Source organism: Hippoglossus stenolepis, chromosome 16, assembly GCF_022539355.2.
Source record: "Hippoglossus stenolepis isolate QCI-W04-F060 chromosome 16, HSTE1.2, whole genome shotgun sequence".
Lineage (NCBI taxonomy): Eukaryota > Metazoa > Chordata > Actinopteri > Pleuronectiformes > Pleuronectidae > Hippoglossus > Hippoglossus stenolepis.
Genome location: NC_061498.1, coordinates 2,153,271 through 2,172,788, shown reverse-complemented (window position 1 = coordinate 2,172,788; position 19,518 = coordinate 2,153,271). Strand labels below are relative to the sequence as shown.

Here is a 19,518-nt window from a genome sequence, read left to right as displayed (position 1 = left end):
ATTATCACTGTGGCACAATATGAAATGTCTTTTTTTTTTTCCCACCGTGTTATTAAATATAAAAGCTTCAAATAAGCAGAGAGATTTTCCATCCTCGTAGAAACGTCCTAACAAAGACGTGACATTAACGTGCGTGTTCTAAAAGGTGAAAGTCGGAGTTAATAAACTTGCAGTCCGCGGGTTTGTGGAAACTCTTCTCGTCACCCTCCCCGTCGACGTTACGCACGCAGCAGCCGTGGCGCGCCCGCAGCCAAATAACATGGAGTCCTGCTCGGTCTGGCATCTCCACGGGATCCGTGCACCGAAGCCCGAGCGGCGGCTCACGCAGCGACTCCGGCCCCGGCGGCAGTGAATCCCCCCCCCCACTCCCCGGTGTGACGGCATCGTCTCGGGCCCGTGAAAGGCTTCGGCTCCGTCCTGAGATCATGCCGAACCCCGCCTGAGCAGCCCGCCGCTCCTGCCTCTCCTCTGCCCCGCGATCCGCAACAACCAGGCCGACTCCTGTGAGTATCTGTGGAGGGGAGGTGTGGGGGGGGAATGCAGTTTCTACGCGTTTAGAGTTGTTGAGACCTCCGTGCACGGATGCATTATTTCACAACACTCACCTGACACACGCTGGATCGATGACAGACGCGTCCTCTGGGCAGAGCCCGTGGGACACCTTCATCCACCCGGACATTTTCCTGTTTTTTAGAGGGGCAGCAGGGGAGGATATGGGCCTGAATATAAAGGCCACTTATTTATGTAACCATCTGGGCGTCAGTTCATTCTTTAAGAGCAGAGAAAATAGGTCAGACTACCAGAAAACCTGCAGCTGGCACCACAGCCTCTGCAGGTCCGACTCTGCTTCGCTGTTTCGTGAACGTTTCTGTGCCCTGCAGCTCCAGGGTCTGTAAAACTTTTGATTTGTGTTTGCAGTGTGTGTTCATGTGTGAATGTTTCCTGAAGAAGAGGAGGAGGCTGCACAATGTAGGCCGGCTGCTCTCCAGTGGGACTCCATACTGCTCTCTGGGGGACCATGGAGCCAGAAGGACCCCTCACCCCAGGGACCAGCTATGGGCCCCCACCCTTCAACTCAGCACAAACCTTCCTCAGCTGCACCTTACAGGTAAAACCCCTCATCCATGTGTGAGCTCTCATTCCCATCATGCAACAGTAAAACCCTCTTATTGGAACTATGTCTTCTAGTCCTCGTGTTCTCCGAATGTGAGAGATGGTCTGAAACGCTCGTGGGGTCGAGCCGGGGATGAGGGCTCCACGCAGGCCGAGGACGCTCAGCCCGGCGCCGACCCAGGGAGGAACGCACAGAGGAGATTCAGGTCCTCGGCCTTCCCTTCCTCCCTGAGCTGGGACTCTGACTCAGAGAAGGAAACACAAGATGGTAACACGTGGTTTAATATCTCCTGGAAACCTGTTGCACGCTTTCTCAGGAGTGTTCACCGCCTGCAGCAAAGCGAGGAGCAGCACCCGTCACTGTTGTCCCCTTACTGCTTTAAATGTAGTCTCATCTATGCACTGTATTTTTAAATGTGGATTTTAACTGTTGGGCCGTGCGGTGATGTTTCTGTCGTTGTGTGTTTTGTGTGGCGTCGCGTGTCAGAGGAGGAGCTACAGCACTTTTCTAACCCTCATGGTCTGGCTGCTCACAGCCCAGGATCTCCTTCTTCTGGACTCAGGTGAGGAGGAGGAGGAGGAGACGAAGGAGGAAGAGTCGTTTTCGGATAATTTGCTCCGGGGTTTGTCTGAACGCAGCTGGAGATCGTCCAATTCACGGCACATTCACAACCTCAGGAATAGGAGAGGGGTGGAGCCTGGGCAGAGCCGACATTGGCCCTTATCCCCAAAAGCTCCTCGTCTTTCCAAGTTGACATCTTCGTTGGCATCTTCTCCTCTTTTACATTTCTGTGTTTGGTGATAACAACCAACGCCGAGCTTCCCGCAGCTGAATTGCGCGTCACGTCCTCTCACCCCTCACCTGAATGTTCCCATTGTTGTGACCTGGACAATCTCCTGCTGCATGTGAAGGACAAACTGGAGAATGTTTGGACCCAATGCTCCAGTTTCCAGAGCTCGTGTCTGCAAACAGTGTTAAATAGAGAGACTCTAAAACTTCTGTTATCAGTGTAAAACATTCATATCATGTGTATATTTATATTTACACTACACCCAGTTTACTAAAACCCACTTAATTCACAGCAGAATGATCAAGGTCATGACCTCATTGTCCTCGATAGTAGTTATTGCACAGAGAATAAGAAATAAGAGCTCACACGTCATCTGTCATGAATATAATGTGATGAAATCACTTATTTCAGGCAGCGACTCTAATGCTTCATCAGTTCAAAGCTGAATTTAATGTTTTATTTCCTTCCAGACTTGATAGCGAGGACGACCCAGAAACTGAAAAACTGCAGCACTTGCAGAGTAAAATGGATCCGTTTCCCCCGGAGGAGCACGATGACACCAACGAGAGCACAAAGACAGAAGAGTCGAATGCGGCTCAGCTTGGCCGAGCAGAATGTGAGCGCCACTCGGGAGAAACTGAATCCGCCTGCACACTTGCTATCTTCTCTTTTTTTTTATTATCTCAAGGCTCCTTTCATTCACAATTCCTCTGTTTTGTCTTCACAGTGGCAGACGGCAAAGTCTGGAATGTATCTGAGGGAGCTGAGCTGTTTCTGTCCAAAGTAAAACCAAAGGGAAGTTGCCAAATGGAGGAGGAGGAGGGTGAGGAAGACGAGGGAGACAAGAGGCCCAAGGGAACAGAAACCCAGGAGTCCGATAGAGATGTGTACACCTTCCCTGGGGACTCCGACCCAGAGAGTCCCCCGCCTGCCCCCTGGGCCCATTGCACGTTCATTCAGCGGTGCAGAAAGAAGAGGGTGCTGCTCCGGCCTTTCTCCGGACTTGGCAACTTGAAGCGTACGGTGCCGGAGACGGGCCACCAGGCAGGACGAGCGAGTCTCCGGAAGTCAACGTCCTCAGAGATGGCACCGCTGAATCCAGGTGGAGGGGTGTACGGTTTCGAGGAGGTCGTCTTCGGAGAGGGACGAGGGAAGAGAGACGACGAAGAGGAAGAAGAAGAGAGTGGGCTGGGGCTCGGTAAAGAGATCTTCACCTGTGTGGAATGTAGCATTTATTTCAAGAAGCAGGTCCATCTGCAGGAGCACATGGTCGAGCACTGTCAGAGCGGGTCGGGGGGCGGCCGGCGTTTGGGGAAGAGCGCTCGTTTCCGGTGCACCGAGTGTGGATGGAACCTGCCGAATCGACTGGCTCTGGCAGACCACCGCAAAAGGCACCAGGAGTCCCGTGAGAAGATCATGGAGGAGATTGAAAAGCTGAATGAAAATGGAAAAGGGTTGGACGGTAACGTGGTGAAGAATATAAGTCCGGACCCCGTTTTGATTCCAGACCCAGAAACGGTCACATCTCCACCTCTATCCCCAGTTTCAGCACCAGAGGCCGACCCAGCCGTTGTTTCCTCCGATGCAACTCTTCCAAATTCAGTTCGATCCCCAGCTCATGCTCGAGCCGTCTCTGCCTACCGCCGTCGCTTCGTCTGCCCCAAGTGTAACTTCAGCACAAGAACGTCCCAGGCACTGGCCAATCACTCAAAGACCCACAACAGGAAGAGAAACGTCCTCCAGGCGGACTCGTCGCCTCCTGGGTCCCCGTTACGTCTAATGTCCACCTCCCTGGCCTGTGGTCATTGTGCCTTCCGGACCTCCAGTGACACTGTACTGAGGGAACACCACAAACTTGCACACCCGGGACAGTTCTCCGACAATGAGACTGGCCGCCGCTCAAAGACTGATATGGTCGCTCGAATTTCTAAACCTGTCGCCGCGTCCGAGGACAACACAGCATCGGACGGTGCAGCTGCTCGGCCCACGAGCCTGGTGGTCGGGAACAGGAGATTCAGCCGGAGAGGGAAGACCTGGACAGATCCGGCTAAGTTTTCTCACAGATTGGATGAGGACACGCAGCCGCGGAGTGAAGAAGAAGAGCTGAATGAATATCAGAACTCAGAGCTTGACACCGAAGCGTCCGGACGAGAGGTCGGCTCACCTGCAGGAGTGAAGCGTTTCACTAGGGGGCGATCGGACACAGGTGAGGTTCTCTGACTAAAAACTCTGGAGAATGTCTGATTGAGCTCATGTGAGAAAACAGCCGGAGATGCTGAGACGCAAAATGAAAAAACACAAAGAATACAAATATCTCTGGATGAAAAGGTGGAGCCGTACACGTAGAAGATGCAGACGAAGATGTCAAGAGAGCTTTTGGTGTTGAGGGCCAGAGTCAATGTGCTGGAAACAAACACATGTGATCTCTGCAGCTGAATTTATACATATATTTATATATATATGCTGAAACATCCTTCAGCTGAATTCTCTGGAGATTTCTGTGTTGTTGTAAACGCGTCTGAGCGGAGAATCTCCTGCTGTGTTGTTTGTGTGAAAGACAAAGACAAATGTGCAGATATTCTTCTGAGTTCACGTCTGAAAACTGCTTAGTCAAAGAACCTGAGAGAGAAAAAGTTTTTTTTTACTTTGATAAAGTTTATCAACATATTGGAACCCAAAATACACAAAAACATAAAATCGGATATGGAAATTGTTGTTTTTTTACTATTAAAAATCACAATCATGCTAAATGAAGCATTTTCAAACGAAGCAATATACACTTATTTGAGTTAAAACAGTAAATGAACTCACAAAGACAAATTGGTACATCACTGTCTTTGGCAAAGTAATGCAAAAATAACAAATAAAAGGTCTGAGATAAAAATCAATTTCCATCAGAAATATTAATGAAGGTAAAAGTCTGGACCCCATTTTCATTCTGAAGATCTCAGTTGATGACATTTCCACAAACTCCCTCACTCTTCAAACCTTGTGCTGACAACAACCATTTAACCGATTCCTACAAAACTATGCAAAAGAAATCAAAGCGCTTCCAGATTGAAACTTCCACCGATCAAAAGGTCTTCAGGAGATTTCAGTTGAGGGGAATCGTTGAGGTCGAGACGCGATCTGGACTTTTCACTGCTGCGTGGCTGTAAAGGAGCCGCAGGAGCGATGGAGCCCAGTTTGCAGCGTCGATGCACAAACATGGAAGAGTCATCAGAAGGAAACCTTATCTGCAGCCACATCACAAGAGTCCACATCTGAAGTCTGCAACGCAACATCTGGATAAGCCAGATGTGGCTTTGGAAGCCAAGTGAACAAAGTGGGAAGAATGAACTTCACAAAATCTCAGTGAGTTCTGGACATTAATCTCAAACCGTCGCTGGTTTATCCAGATGTTGCTCTGCAGACTTCAGGCAACGATGATGGTTTGTCAAGAAGTCACAGGTACGATTTCCTCCTGACGACTCTTCCATGAAGACTCTGTGCATCAACACCTTCCTGCAGCTTCTTTACAGTCATGTCAGGTGTTGCGCTGCCCGGACGTGTAATCATGTAAATAACTATTCTTATTATTCTCTTTCTTTGTAGACGACTGTTCAACACAGCAGAGTCCGACATTCTCTCCTCCGCCTAAGAAGAATGTGAAGGACGAAGACGAGCAGGAAGCAGAGAAAGAGGGAAGGGTCATCACACTGCGGAGGAGCAGCCGGGTCACTGGTGCACCTGCAGAAAGCGACAGCGACGACGACACCGACGAGGAGCGGGTCCGACGCTTCCTGTCTGAGGGCTTCCTGGACGAGGAGAACAACGAGATTGATGAGGACTTTGAGGCGCTGAAGAGCGTGGAGAGGAAGTGCCCCTACTGCCCCGATCGATTCCACAACGGCATCGGGCTCGCCAATCACGTGAGAGGCCACCTGAACCGAGTGGGTGTCAGCTACAACGTGCGTCACTTCATCTCCCCCGAGGAAGTCAACGCGATTGAGAGGAAGTTCTCGTATCAGAAGAAGAAGAAAAAAGGTCAGCGGCTTGTTGCAGGTGTTTCTTTATTACGTTGATTTTGTCTGAGCACATTTTGTAACACAAGCAGAAAATGCCTTAAAATATACTTTGAATAATGACTCTGATCTTAGTGTGTGTGAGAACAACTTGGGTCAAGCTGAAAAAGATCCTGTACATTCATCACCTGCTTTTAGATGTGGTTACTACAGGGGGGGGGCGCAGGTCCCGCTCAATGGACACACAACGACTCTGAGGGTCAAAGTTTCTGCTACACAAAGTATGAAGTTTCTTTCATTTTAATTTCCCTTCTGGATCATTTAACTTCTTTGGGACTCCGTAAAGTTTTTAAAATAGCAAAAGATGAAAGCTAAAGCACTTTGCTTTGATCTAAATGCGAACAACCCTCTGGCTTCCACCAACTTTATTTGAAACCTAACAGCTTTGATGACCAATGCTAACATTTGATGATTGGCACCAAATACAATTTTCAAAGGATTATAAGCTTTAAAGTATCTGCACATTCAGTCACACGTCTCAATCTTGTATCGTCCGTCTTCTCCTCAGTTGCCAACTTTGACCCGGACACCTTCAGCGTGATGCACTGTGAGTTCTGTAGCGCCGGCTTCGACACCCGCGCCGGCCTGTCCAGCCACGCCCGCGCCCACCTCCGCGACTTTGGCATCACCAACTGGGACGTCACCATCTCGCCGATCCACATCCTGAGGGAGTTGTTCTCCAGCAGGCCCGACCTGGTGATCCCCACGGCTCCCCCCCGCAGCCTCGTCTCCCCACAGGAGGACGACGAGGACGAGGAGGAGGAGGAGGAATGGGAGGGAATCACTCAGGTGAAGCTGGAGGGGGAGGAGAGTGAAAGGACGCTGAGTGCTGCCATTTGTGATGCGGAGCCTTCGGGATCTCCTCCAACCTGGAAGACAGAGGACGGCGGAGAGGAGTGTGACGGTAAGTTTCCATTATTGATCCACAGTGTGTCACGTCCACCTGTAATCACCGGTGTGTTGGTCACTGGTGTGTTCGATAGCCGTGACCTGGTGACCCTGTCTGGGTATAAAGACCCAGCTAGAGACCATTACCAGTACATAAAGCAGTGGGAGGTATGGGTTCAGATGCTGGTTTGAATCTTTCACTCTGAATAAAATATAAACCGGGTGACATCCCTGCACCGTTGTGTCGTGTTGACCCACGATGGTGATGGAGGGTTGTGTGTGTGTGTGTGTGTGTGTTTGCTTGTTCTTGTGTCTTTGTGGGTACCAGTGATTGAGTCAGACTTTATTGGACTGAGGACAGTTTGGTAAAGAGAGAGTGAAACACCTTGAAATGGCTGTTTAAGGGTTAAGACCTGGGTCTGGGGGTTATTTGGTGGCTTAGACAGTAGAGCGGGTCGTCCACTAATGAGAAGGTGGTTGGGCGAGATACTGAACCCCACATTGCCTCTGACAGCTGAACCGGAAGTGTGTGAGTGATGTGTGATAGAGGAAGTGCTGCAGGTAGATGTGGTGGGTTCAGGGCATTTTGTATTGTGTCCTCACTAAGAGGTGTGTGTGTTTGTGGGTTAGAACTAAGGTGTGTGTGTGTGTGTGTTTGTTAAGGTGTTTCACTAAAATATAGGTTTGTGTGTGTGTGTGTGTGTGTGTGTGTTTTAAGGTGTTTCACTAAGATATAGTGTGTGTGTGTGTGTGTGTGTGTGTGTGTGTGTTAAGATGTTTTCAATAAGATATAGGTGTGTGTATTTGTACTACTATAATGTCTATAAACCTGTCTTTGTGAGGACCAGTGGACTTGTTGACCTTATGAGGACATCGTGGTCGGTCCATGTTTCTGTCAGAGGGTTCAGACTCAGTCTAATGTCTGGAGTTAGAATCAGGTTCAGATCAGTGAAACAATGAGGTAATTTAGTCGGGATGGATAAAGAGCTCCAGCATTTATTATTTATATATAGATAGATAGATAGATATAGATATATATTTATATATATATAGATATATATCAGTGTGTGTCTAATTATACTTGTACCTTTGTAAGGACCATTTTAAACATAGACTGAGGCTTAAGACCTGGGTTTATGTTCAGGCATTTAGTGTGCGTGTGCGTGTGCATGTGAGCGTGTGTGTGTGTGCCTGAGAGAGAGAGTGGCTCTCCCTGGTGCCGGTGGTAGATGTGGCACTCGGCGCATTCATCCCAACCTCCGCCTCCACTCGATTGGTCACGCCTTAGCTTAGCGGTGCATATGGGGGCAAAATGGCTGCTTCCACCTCCCCGCAGACCCAAACAATAGCGGAGAAAGCGTCTGGCTCCAGCCGCCGGGAGTCCGATGCACTGCGGCTGCGGACCGGTGAGTACCGCGCTCTCGCTCCTGCGCACCGCGTGTCCTCGGATCACACGGCGGCGTCTCGGCTGCGCGTCCTGCGCCGCATCCGCTGTCACATCGCGCCCCAGACATTAAAAGTCTTTATCGGAGCGGCAGGGTCGCGCACATGCAGGTACTCGTGCACGTCCCCCAAAAATAATACAAAAAAAAGATGAACGCTCGTTGTTATTGTTTGCGCTGCCACCCCCCCCCCACCGGCCGTCATGCACGCGCGGGCATTTTGCGCTGGTGTCGGTGTTTAATCGTGCGCGTCCGGGGTGACGTCCGAACCCTCCAGTGCTGCAGGATCCGTGAATTTACCTCCAGTTGCCCAATCCTCGCCATTTTCCTCGGCTTTGATCTCTGATAGGGGACACGCTGTGCTTTCATGTGCACGCGTCTGTGCGTGTTTTTACACCATTGTAACTTTTTGTCACATCTCGTTACAACTCATCCGCTCCTTTAGTGGAAGTATCCGTGTCCCCGGGGTGAAGGGGGCTCCGCGTTTCTCCTGCGAGTCAACTTATCGCCTCATCCACTTTCTCCCTAAAATCCCCCCCCCTGATTCCTCAGCATCGTCTTCTTTGTGACTCTCAGTGTTTTTTCACGCCCTGAGGTGTCACATCTTTTACAGTCAGGAGATGAAGTGACACGCGCAGATCCGCCCACCAGACAAAAACCATTGTCTGACTCCACGTCGCTTTTGATTTAACGATTTGTCGCAGAAAATGGCACTTTTGTCCCAGGAATGTGTGACTGCGGGGAACCGTCCATTCTCTGCCGTGCTCGTTTCCTACAGTGGAGCCAGTTATTACTTTTCTGTCACCGGCTTTCATCAGCTACTTGAATTGTTTTCCTCACAGAAGATGTGCTTTTGTTGCAGGGACTGAGAAATTATAGGGAATGAGCATCCGTCTTTTATTTCCATCCCAGAAAACACAATCTTTATACGACTGACGCAAATCCAATCTGATCCCGAGACCCGGTCCTCAGACGACATTGTTTCATTCGAGGTGATTTATCGTCACAGACGCTTTAATTGGTGTAATTAACGTGGCACACTCATGTGGATGTTGTGTTGTAGGGGATGAGGAGGAGGCTGCTGATGAAGAGGACGAGGAGGAGCCGCAGCCTTCAGCTCTGGACGCTCTGAGCTCCAGCCCGGAGAGGACGGGGCTGTGCGGCGCCGAGACGGACGGCATCTCTCCCGCGGAGGATGCAGACGCCAAGGGTGAGAGATAAATATGGGAACGCCGACCCCAGGGTGTTGACAGGATGTGGGATTTGCTACGGCCGAATCTTATCGCAGCTGTCAGCGGGGAAATTTGTAAAACTGACCCTCGGGTCGGCGTCGAGGCGTCGCAAAAACTCCCGCCAGGCAGGGGTGTCCTCAGGGAAATCCTGAGAGGGAGACAAAGGTATTTAAGGGCTAATCAGAGCGTCTCTCACACTGGTCCTGCAGACTGGAGGTAGACAGGGAGGGTAAGTGAGGTGACGTGTCCTCTGGGATTTCTGTGGCCTCTAAAACAACCTGAGCCACCTGCTGATGCTTTGCAAACTTTGTGTTATTGCTGCATCGACAGAATGTTAATAGTCGTTTTGAGACATGAACTCCAGGGAACTATCGGGTCCAGACTTTCTCCAGAGGCCTTTCTCGGCCCTTATCACCTAAAGCTCTCTTTGACATCTTCGTCGGTGTCTTCTACGTGTGTGGCATCGCTTTTTCATCCTGAGATATTTTAATTTTGTATGTTTTTCATCAACACAACCACTCGCGGTGAAACTCCAGAGAATATCCAGAGCCTCTCGGACATTTGCGTTCTCACGGCCCCTCTGGAGAACGTCTGGAGATTCAGTGCATGTCTGAAAGCAGCTTGTGATAACAGATATTTGTAAGTTTCGTATCGTGTCTCATCAGCTGCTCTTTGCCTCTTTCGCAGAGCACAACTTGAAGTGTGAGGTGTGCGGAGCTCAGTTCGGGACCAGACGGGGACTGTCCAGCCACGCTCGCTCTCACCTGCGCCAGCTGGGCATCAGCGTCTCGGAGAGCAGCGGCGCACCCATCGACCTCCTCTACCAAATTGCCAAGGAGCGCAACATCGACAGCCAAATAAGCTCGCCCCTCTCAGCCAAGGGCCCCTCCGCTCCCGCTCCTCAGAAAGATGGGGATTTAGTCGACATGGACGAGAAACCGATCCCTCTCTCCCTCCTGGCCAAAGCAGTGAAAGCGGTGCCGCGCTCTTCCTCCTCCACGCCCACACCTTCTCCCGGTGCCTCCCCAGCGCCGCCTCATTCCGGCTCCCCTTCCTCAGTAGTGAGAAAAGCCCCCATTTCCTCTCTGCTGCCTGTGTCTTCCCCCTTGCGCTCCCCGGAGCACAAGGCCGGGGGAATGAAGGGCTTGACCTCGACCCTCTCCTCCACCGTCACAGCAGCCAAACCGCTCTGGGCTCCACAGGAGAACGACGCTCCCCTCAACCTCAGTAAGTGTCGCCGCCCTCGCTCTGACTCCCTGATAACACTGTAGAGATCACACTGTTTTGTTTCTCCTCCATGTGCAGCGCTGGAGGTCGACCCCAACAAGGACATTGTGTGTCAGCTGTGCGGCGCCTGGTTTGAGACGAGGAAAGGCCTGTCCAGCCACGCTCGAGCCCACCTGCGGCACTTTGGGGTGGAGTACTCCGAGTCCAAGGGCTCGCCCATCGACCTCCTGAACCAGCTCATCGACAGCGACGACTTCAAGCACAAAACCAGTACGTTGACGCTTGACGGCCTCACAGAGTCGCGGGGCCACGCCACCACGCTCTCCTCCCCGAAGCTGTCCATGCTGAGCCTCTCCTCCTCCCCCCCGTCATCCCTCCTCTACAAGGTGACCACGGCTAGAGGAGGGTCGACGTCCAAAGCTACCTCGTCCTTACTCAGCCCGCCTGCCAAACGTCACAAGTCTTCTTCCATGCAGCTCTTCCGCCTGAGCAGTGGCGAGCTCATGGCGCTTCCACACAGTAAGTGCTGCCATGACACCACATTTAAGAACGTGGTGAATCTTTTACAACACAGAAATGTATTTATATCTTAAATATCTAATATCACCCTGTGTATCTCTCCTCTTTTTCATCCTGAGATAATTTGCATCATTTATGTTTTCTTTCCTTTTTGCGTCCATCACGCGTTAGAAACGTCGTCAATCCGCCCACTTGCTCGAATCCTCCAGATAATCTCCAGCTGTTTTCTCCTCACTCTTCTGGAGAATGTCTGGAGATTATCCGGAGTTCAGTGCACGTCTGACACACATGTTGGATGAGGTGTGTAATTGTTTTTCTGTCAAACACATCAACTCTCAGGTGACCCTCCAAAGGAAATAGGCTGTGAGTTCTGTGGGGAGTATTTTGAGAATCGCAAAGGCCTCTCCAGCCACGCCCGCTCCCACCTGCGCCAGATGGGCATCACCGAGTGGTCTGTAAACGGCTCCCCGATCGACACCCTGCGGGAGATCATCACACGCCGGGGCCTCCCCTGTGCCCTTCCTCTAAAACCGCTCAAAACTCCGCCTCCATCCTCGCCGGGACCCCCTCGTTCTCCTCTGTCCACCTCCTCCTCTCCTTCAGCCACGCTCCTCAGCCGCCTGCCCTTCACCTTCGCCCGTCCCTCCAGTCCTCCCCAGCCCACCGTATCTAAATCGGGCTCGGCTCCACCGACGTCCTCTGGTGGGCTAATCCTCAAGCTGAAGCCTGAGCCGGTGCAGCTGGAGGTCACCACGCCTGGAGCTGTGGGGAGATCTGGGAGCTTCTCCGCTGAACCTCTGGGCTGCACCTGGAGCAGCGCGGACAATTCGTTCCCCCTCAACTTGGGTAACGTTGTCTTTTAGTGATTTAAGGGAATAGTTGACACTTTTCCTGTTTAGCTAAGAGTTAGATGAGAGTATTGATGTTGTCAGACCTGTGTTGTTGCGTCTGTACATTAAATATCTTCTCATTCTTCCTCAGCCATGGCCCATGAGGTCGAGCCAACAAGGGATATCCGCTGTGAGTTCTGCGGGGAATATTTTGAAAACCGTAAAGGCCTTTCCAGCCACGCCCGCTCCCACCTGCGCCAGATGGGCATCACAGAGTGGTCCGTCAACGGCTCGCCTATCGACACCCTCAAGGAGGTAATGCACAAGAGAGGGGTGAGCTCCTCCTCCGACCTGGGAGTGAAGAAGGAGTCGAGCCAGGGAGCCAACCGGTGGGAGGGCGCCAGCAGCTCAGAGGGTTTGGGTGTTTCGGGCTATCACTCGTCCAAGTACCGTAAATCTCCTCTCAGTTTGCTGCAGTCGGGCTCGAGACTCCACAAGCAGGGGCTGGGGTCCATGGGCCCATCTGGGACGCCACCTGCTGGGAAGCTTTTCAGGATGTCCCCGCTGGGCAAGAGGCCCCTGTCCGAGGAGGCCCAGTCCGCTGAGACCTCCCGCTCTCCTCCACGTCAGCTGAAGACCTTCTCACCTCTGCCGCACGATTTCTCCTACAAAAGAAAAGCCTCCCCGGACAAGCACGGACACCAGGGTGAGCAGATGTCAGGTTTTTGTCTTTTCTCATTTTACTCTTCATCAGTTTTGTACTGACTCTTCCTCCTCCACTTCAGATCCCAGCTGTGAGCTGTGTGGCTTCTACTTTGAGAACCGTAAGGCTCTGGCCAGCCACGCACGGGCCCACCTGAGGCAGTTTGGCGTGACCGAGTGGTGTGTAAATGGATCCCCCATCGAGACGCTCAGCGCTTGGATGCGCAGCCGGCCACAGAAGGTCCTGGAGATGCACCGGAGCTACATGCAGGGCAGCCGCTCCTCCCTCAAGAAGGTGAGGAGACGCAGGAACTAACTGTTTTACTCCAGCAACTAAGTTCTCAGGCATCATTTGGGTTAATCTGCACTCCAGCGAAATCTACTGTGGCAAATGTGAATCTGTCTTTTCAGAGAGAAAATGTGAAGTATGTGTGAAAGATAAAAACCCACTGTGCTACATCTCAGCACAGGCGTCATGTTTGGAGATCTAACATTCCTCAGCCGGTGGCTCGACAGACATTTTGTCTTGGAAAGCTTCAGACGTGTTGTCTAACAGCTTTGAGCCTCACTGTAGATCCTGTGTCTTTACACCCTGCGAAAAAAAAGCACCACCACTGTGGGGACAGATGCCAGAACAACTCAGCTATTGGCCTGATAGTTGCCATAGTAACCCGGGTGCCTGGCAGCTTATGTTTCATCTTCAGATAAATTATGGTTTGCTGCTGATAGAAGAAAAATGTACGTGTGTTATTATTCCTTTTTCTTTTTTTTTTCCCCTCCTGAATTAGTTTCTGGTGCATTTGCGTCACTGTCACACCTTTTCCCTGAGCTGGGATGTGACACACATACAGAACGCATTACCTTTTAAACGTCCTTGTAATCATATTGTACGTTTTCTTTTCATACTGGGAAAATTGGGCTGCTTGTACTGGGCGGTTACACGTACATCTGAGGTCCCAGTCGAGACCGATGGCACCATTAGAAATGTATTCATCCAGAGAATATAAATAGAATAATTGATCAGTGGATTGACAGAAATTAATCTGATCTAATTATGTTTCAAGCAATCACGCAAAAACGAAAAAAAAAACATGGTTCCAGTTTCTCAGGGAAAATGTTGAGCTACTTTTAGCTCTTGGACTTTTGGGAAATATTATTATATTTAGCAATTTTTCACAATTTTATTAACAGAACGAAAAAATTCCTTTTAACCCTTTAATAACCCCACTAAGTAAAAAGCTATGGAAACATCTTTGGTTTGCTTTTTCTTTTCCTTTTGGGCAATGATAACAACAACCGGTGTTTTTTCTTATATGTTTCTTATAATAAAGATTTCTACCAAATGCTTGAGATACTACATCATGATAAAAGTACCATAATACATACAAATACCAAAAATGATAGATAAAGTCCAATGTAATGCTATTAAATACTTTATTTCTGGTGGTTTACTACAAAGCATTCGTGGCTCGTGTTCAAACACAGAAAAACATTTCTGGTTTTCATTACAGGAAGGGAAAATATTTCACTGCTAACATTTTCCCTGTCAGCTGCTGGAGCAACGATGAAAGTAATTATTAGTTGTCTGGCTGCAACGAATCATTTTCCTGAATCCATTGTCTTTTAAAAGTCTTGGATGTTTTTCCATGACCAACAAACCAGAACCCAAAGAGTCAGTTTACAATTTAACAGACACAAGTTTGTAGTTTTGTGCTAAGCTAACTGGTTTCTAGCTGCAGCTTCATGTTTACTGTCCAGACTGATCAGTGTTGACTGTAGAAATATGTGCTGAGAGATATATTTGCTGTCTGAGCGTTCTCGTATTAACAAGGCACCGATATCACGTCACCAGCTCCGTGTCGTGAGGTGAAAGCTGATGAGGACACTTCTCTTTCTTCCTCTCACAGCAGAAAGCCTCCTCCACCTCCTCCTCCTCCTCGCAGTGGTCTTCTTCTTTGGCTGTGAGCCTGGTGCGATCGCAGAGCCGCGACGTCGTCCAGGGCTCCTCCAAGGCCACGGAGGGCGTCGAAGCTGGGTCCGACTTCCGGGCCGCCGTCGCCAGGCCCGGCTGCAGCAGTCCCAGCCTCTCGCGGCTCGCCGGCGGCCTCCCGCTCCAAGCACAGGTGGCACGTAGCGAGCTGAATGTCCGTCTGCCCAGAGGTACGTGAGGATCCAGCTCGTGGTTTGGCTCACGTGTACAAATGCACTTCAACTTCAGAATAGTCGACTTTAACGAATGCAAATGATTTGGTTGCTTGGTTACAAACCTATTGGATGTACAGACATTGATCGATCTCTTCACTGACTTCTTTATTATCACCACACGATTGATGCCTGTTGTTTAGAGTGAAATAATTGAATATGGATTGAAACGAAATGTGTTTTAAATCCAGCAGTAACCTTGTGGATCCTTTTAGCGCCATCATCAGGTCACAATTATAATATGGCCGATGCCCTGTGTTTGAACAAATACCTGCAATGATCAGCATCAGCAACCAACAGCAGCATTTAGCATAGAGCATTTAAAAGCTCTGAGAAACTACTTTAAATCAAAATTTTGAACGTAGATTTATCATATTGCATTCTCAAATTTTACCCAATTCTACTTTTTATAATCATAACAGGTAATAATCCTTAAATTTGAGTGGTTTTAGTCTTTTATTTATTCTGTTACGACTGTTTTTATTTGTTTTTATGTTATTTTTACTTGTGTCTTTTGTGTGGGAAGCACATAGTGTTAAAGAGCGTAAACGATATTATTATTATATTATTAATATTCAAAGTGTGAACAGGAGGACTGAAGACTCGCAGCAACGCAATAGCAGTTTTAACTTTGGGACAACTTTGGACTAGTTGGACAAATAATCAGTTTGAAACATTGAAATCAAAGTGTTTCACCAGGAGAACGAATCGAAAGGTTTGCACTGTGCCGGCCTTTGTCTCCAGTGACTTGTTCTTATCTTTACACATTTCTACTGTTGATTTCAGTTTCCAGATACCAAGCTACTGACGACAGTTTCAGCTTTATCTTGCAAAGCCTGAAGTCAACAGCACCTCGTGATTTTAGATTAAATATGCTTCTACCTCCATTTATTTCAGATGTTAAATCTTTGCTACAGACTGCAAACAAAGTCTGTGCAGCAGCTCTATCCTGATGCACTTAAATACAAGTATATTATGTCACCTCCTCCCTCTGCGAAGGTTTCGAGCGGCGGCCCTTGAAGCACCCGTCTTGTCCAGATGGAACGGAGAGAGACAGCGGCCCTCCGAAGCCCCCCCGCACAGGCACCGTCCCCGCCCTGGTGCCCAAACCCCCCTCCTACCCACTGGTCAAACTGGTGGGCAAGTTCTACACCCTGAAGTGCCGGTGAGTGAAACCTGCACAACTCGCTGCGAAAAACATTTAACAGTAGAAGAATGTGAGACGGCTGCGTAATGGATGTGTCAGGCAGAGATTTTAAATGGTCCCTTAATCCCCGAGCAGCAATCACCACCCACACCGCTCCCCCCCCCCGAACCGTACAGGACTAATGCACTACACTGGGACGAGTGGACCATTTGGGATTTTCACTCGCCCTGAATGAGTTCTTATGTTCTGATATAACTGCAGCACAAAAGTTTTTTAACAGAGCCGCTCGCTCCCGAGGGAGGCGGCGAATTCAACAGCATCAGATTTCATTTAGTTTCTTTGTGAGAGAACTTTGCAGGAGCCGTGATGGCTGCCGCCGGTGAATTCACAGCGTCGGTGGCATTTGGTTCAACTGTGTGTGTCTCCGTCTCCGTCAGGTTCTGCGAGGTGGAGTTTCACGGTCCGCTGTCGGTGCAGGAGGACTGGATCAGACACCTCCAGCAGCACATCCTCAAGATGAACTACAACAAGCCTGCTGCTCCCAGAGCGGCTTCCGCTGAACCCCCGGCCCCCCCGGCCGACGACCCGGCCCAGGCCTCCGCCCCGGCCTCCACCTCTACCTCCACCACGCCGGCCCTCACCTCCACCCCGACCCGCACCACGGCACCTAACAGCCGCTCCCCTACGCCTGTAGCCGAGTGTGCCCGCACCGCCACTGCCACAGAGGTCGTAAAGGTCTCGGAGGAGCAGCCCGCCCTTTCTCCCACTCCCCTCCCCCTCCCCCCCCAGATGGTGTAAGCTCAAAGTCATCGCTCACTGTCGGTTTTTCACCCCGTCTTGTTTCCTCCTGCCTTCACGCCTTCTTTTCGTCCATCTGTCTCTTTCCGTTGGCCTTCACAAAGTGTTGTTGTGGACGAGCGTCTCCAAAGAGCCCTCGCACCCCCGAGCACCTTTGAAGTAGCTTCCTGGGCTGTTCCTAAGTCCCGTTACCGTGGGAACGAAGCCCTCCTGGCTTATCCGCACGCCGGGGATTGTGGGAACTGTCCAAGGTTATAAGGAGAGACGAACTTATGTTTTTTGCGTTTCTTGGTTATCTTGAATGTCAAGGTGTCGATTCGGACCCTCGTTGTCCCCCTCCCGCTCACTGGGCGAATCAGGGGTTAATCAAACTTTACCCCCACCCCCTCGGACTGAGATTAAAGGACATTTACTCTAATCTTGTGGTTGAGATTTTAAACATGTGGTAACACTTAGTGTTAAAAAAGGCACTTTTACCGTTGAGGTCACTCAGCACTTACTGAAACAACTAATTCTGATTGGTTAAAGGAGCAAGAAGTCGAAGCACAGCCAAAAAGGGAAGATCCCCGAGTTAACTTTCTTATGTATTAACTTCCCCCCCAAATATACATTTTGCTTGAATGTAGCTTGAAGCACCTATTGAAACCTTATCTGCACACGTACAGACACACAATCGACCATTCGCCCCCGTTTTACTGAACCGTTGACGTTTTGCCTTCCGTGATGTTGCTGCTCAAACACAGTTTACTGTTTCCAGCGCCGAGCTGCTGTCGTGTCAGAGGCACAGTTGCGTTTCTATATCTGAGAAGTGGGGCCATAGAAAATGTTCCAACGCCACACAAAGTTTGTTCCGTTCACAGTGTTTTTGAGATTTTTCTTCCTGCCATTTTCAGTGTCGCCCAAATTCTTATTTATTTATTATGATTACCATGCATCTGAATGTGGTAAAACTAGGTCATTTTAAAGCTTAAGTAGATCTTTGGAATGTTTGAAAAATAGGTCAGCGTTGCACTTTTACTCCCGCGCGCAGTCTGGGTGTGTGTGTCTTAGTTTGTATGTTTGTGTACATACATAGCGAACGTGCATTTGTTTCCCATTTGAAAGAGAAAGACAGAAGTAAACCTGCTTGATCGGACGCCTCCCGCGCTCTGAGAGGACTCCGTGTGTGGGGGGGCCTGAAGTCTGATCAGGACTTTAATGCATCCATCACCGTGTCGGATGTGCCAAAGAGTCTGTTTACTTCCTTGTCTTGCCTCTGGAACAGCTGTTTACATTGGACCTGATGGTGGAGGAAGCTCTGCACAGCTCTCGAGTTCCCCCGAGGCTCCACACTGAACAATGGACTGAACCAGCGGCGATTTGCATCCTCCCCTGGAGCAGCGTCACGGGACTCTTGTTGTTACTATAGGGTTTTGATTATTCCAAGTAGACGCAAATCAAGCTTCAGCCCTCGTTCCGAACACAGAAACGCCGCCGACCTCGGGCTCCTGAGGCCGAGGTCGGCGTTCTGTCTCTTTCTGCACTGCGTCAGAAAGTGTGTTCATATCAACGTGGAGCTGAGGCAATAACTGAAGGGTCCATGTAGGCTGACGACCTTTTAAAACTTTGTTCCAGTGTTTGAAACATGACTGTTCGATCCAAATGATACCCCGACCCTTTTATGGAGTATAGATACATACTATATAACTACATGTACTTAAGAAGCTGTGGATGCTAGTAGAGCCGTCTGCAGTTCTAATAGCAAGGTAGTTTAAAAAAGAAAATTAAGTGATCTTAATTCCTCTGGTGTGATTTGATTTCAACCTTTGATCTATGTATTTTTTATTGCTCTGTGCATTTCTGTATTTGCAGTCCTGCAAGGTGAATCTTAGAGTATTTTTTATTTTTATCTGTTAGTCTCTCCAAGCTGAAACCTTGGTGCTGGTGAGAATGTTCCACGAGGCGGCGAGCGACTGAGCGCGAGGAAAACATTGAAATGTGATTGTCACGTCCTGGTATCAAAGGACTCTAATAAACTAAGGGGACGACTACTTTGCACGTCGAGATGATGATGATGAACCTCTCCCTGCAGCCACAGAGCAACAGACGCCTCTCACAGCTCTGTGGCTGCATTATGGGATGTAAACGATGAGGCCGGTGTGTCGGATCCCTTTTAAAAAATTGCCTGAAAAAGCCTCAGCTGGTGAAACTGGCTGCTTGGTGTGAATGTGTGTGAGTGAGAGTGTGTGTGAGTGTGTGTGTGTGTGTGTGTGTGTGTGTGAGAAGACGAGTGACATGACGATGACTTCGAAGAAAAAGATGCAGTTGAGGAAAGTACTGTAAACAAAGGGGCAAGTTTTAAGTGAATCGACTCCAGAACAAACAATAAATGTGATTTCAATTTCAGACGCGGCCTCAGACTCTTTATTGAAACATCTCGTGTGTGTGTGTTCTCTGGATGTTGGAGGTAGAAGTGTCCTTTCACCACTAGGAGGCGCTACACAACAAGCTTCATGTTGTAATGTTCATGTCAGAACAAGTTAATTAGGAACTTCATTGAAATTAAAAAATTGGCTCAACCACA

General features: G+C 49.5%; 1 protein-coding gene across 1 annotated transcript; it reads left to right on the top strand.

The window, feature by feature from the left end:
• The first annotated feature begins 223 nt into the window (after positions 1 to 223).
• wizb (WIZ zinc finger b) lies at positions 224 to 17,294 on the top strand. The gene is made up of 17 exons (XM_035180743.2): positions 224 to 503; positions 919 to 1,108; positions 1,189 to 1,381; positions 1,601 to 1,676; positions 2,375 to 2,520; positions 2,632 to 4,110; positions 5,499 to 5,930; positions 6,477 to 6,872; positions 9,362 to 9,508; positions 10,218 to 10,757; positions 10,836 to 11,276; positions 11,616 to 12,122; positions 12,258 to 12,812; positions 12,892 to 13,103; positions 14,716 to 14,968; positions 16,010 to 16,175; positions 16,595 to 17,294. The coding sequence occupies exons 2-17, from the start codon at positions 1,019 to 1,021 to the stop codon at positions 16,953 to 16,955; spliced, it is 5,994 nt and encodes a 1,997-aa protein (XP_035036634.2). The 5' UTR covers positions 224 to 503; positions 919 to 1,018; the 3' UTR covers positions 16,956 to 17,294.
• Positions 17,295 to 19,518: the final 2,224 nt, after the last annotated feature.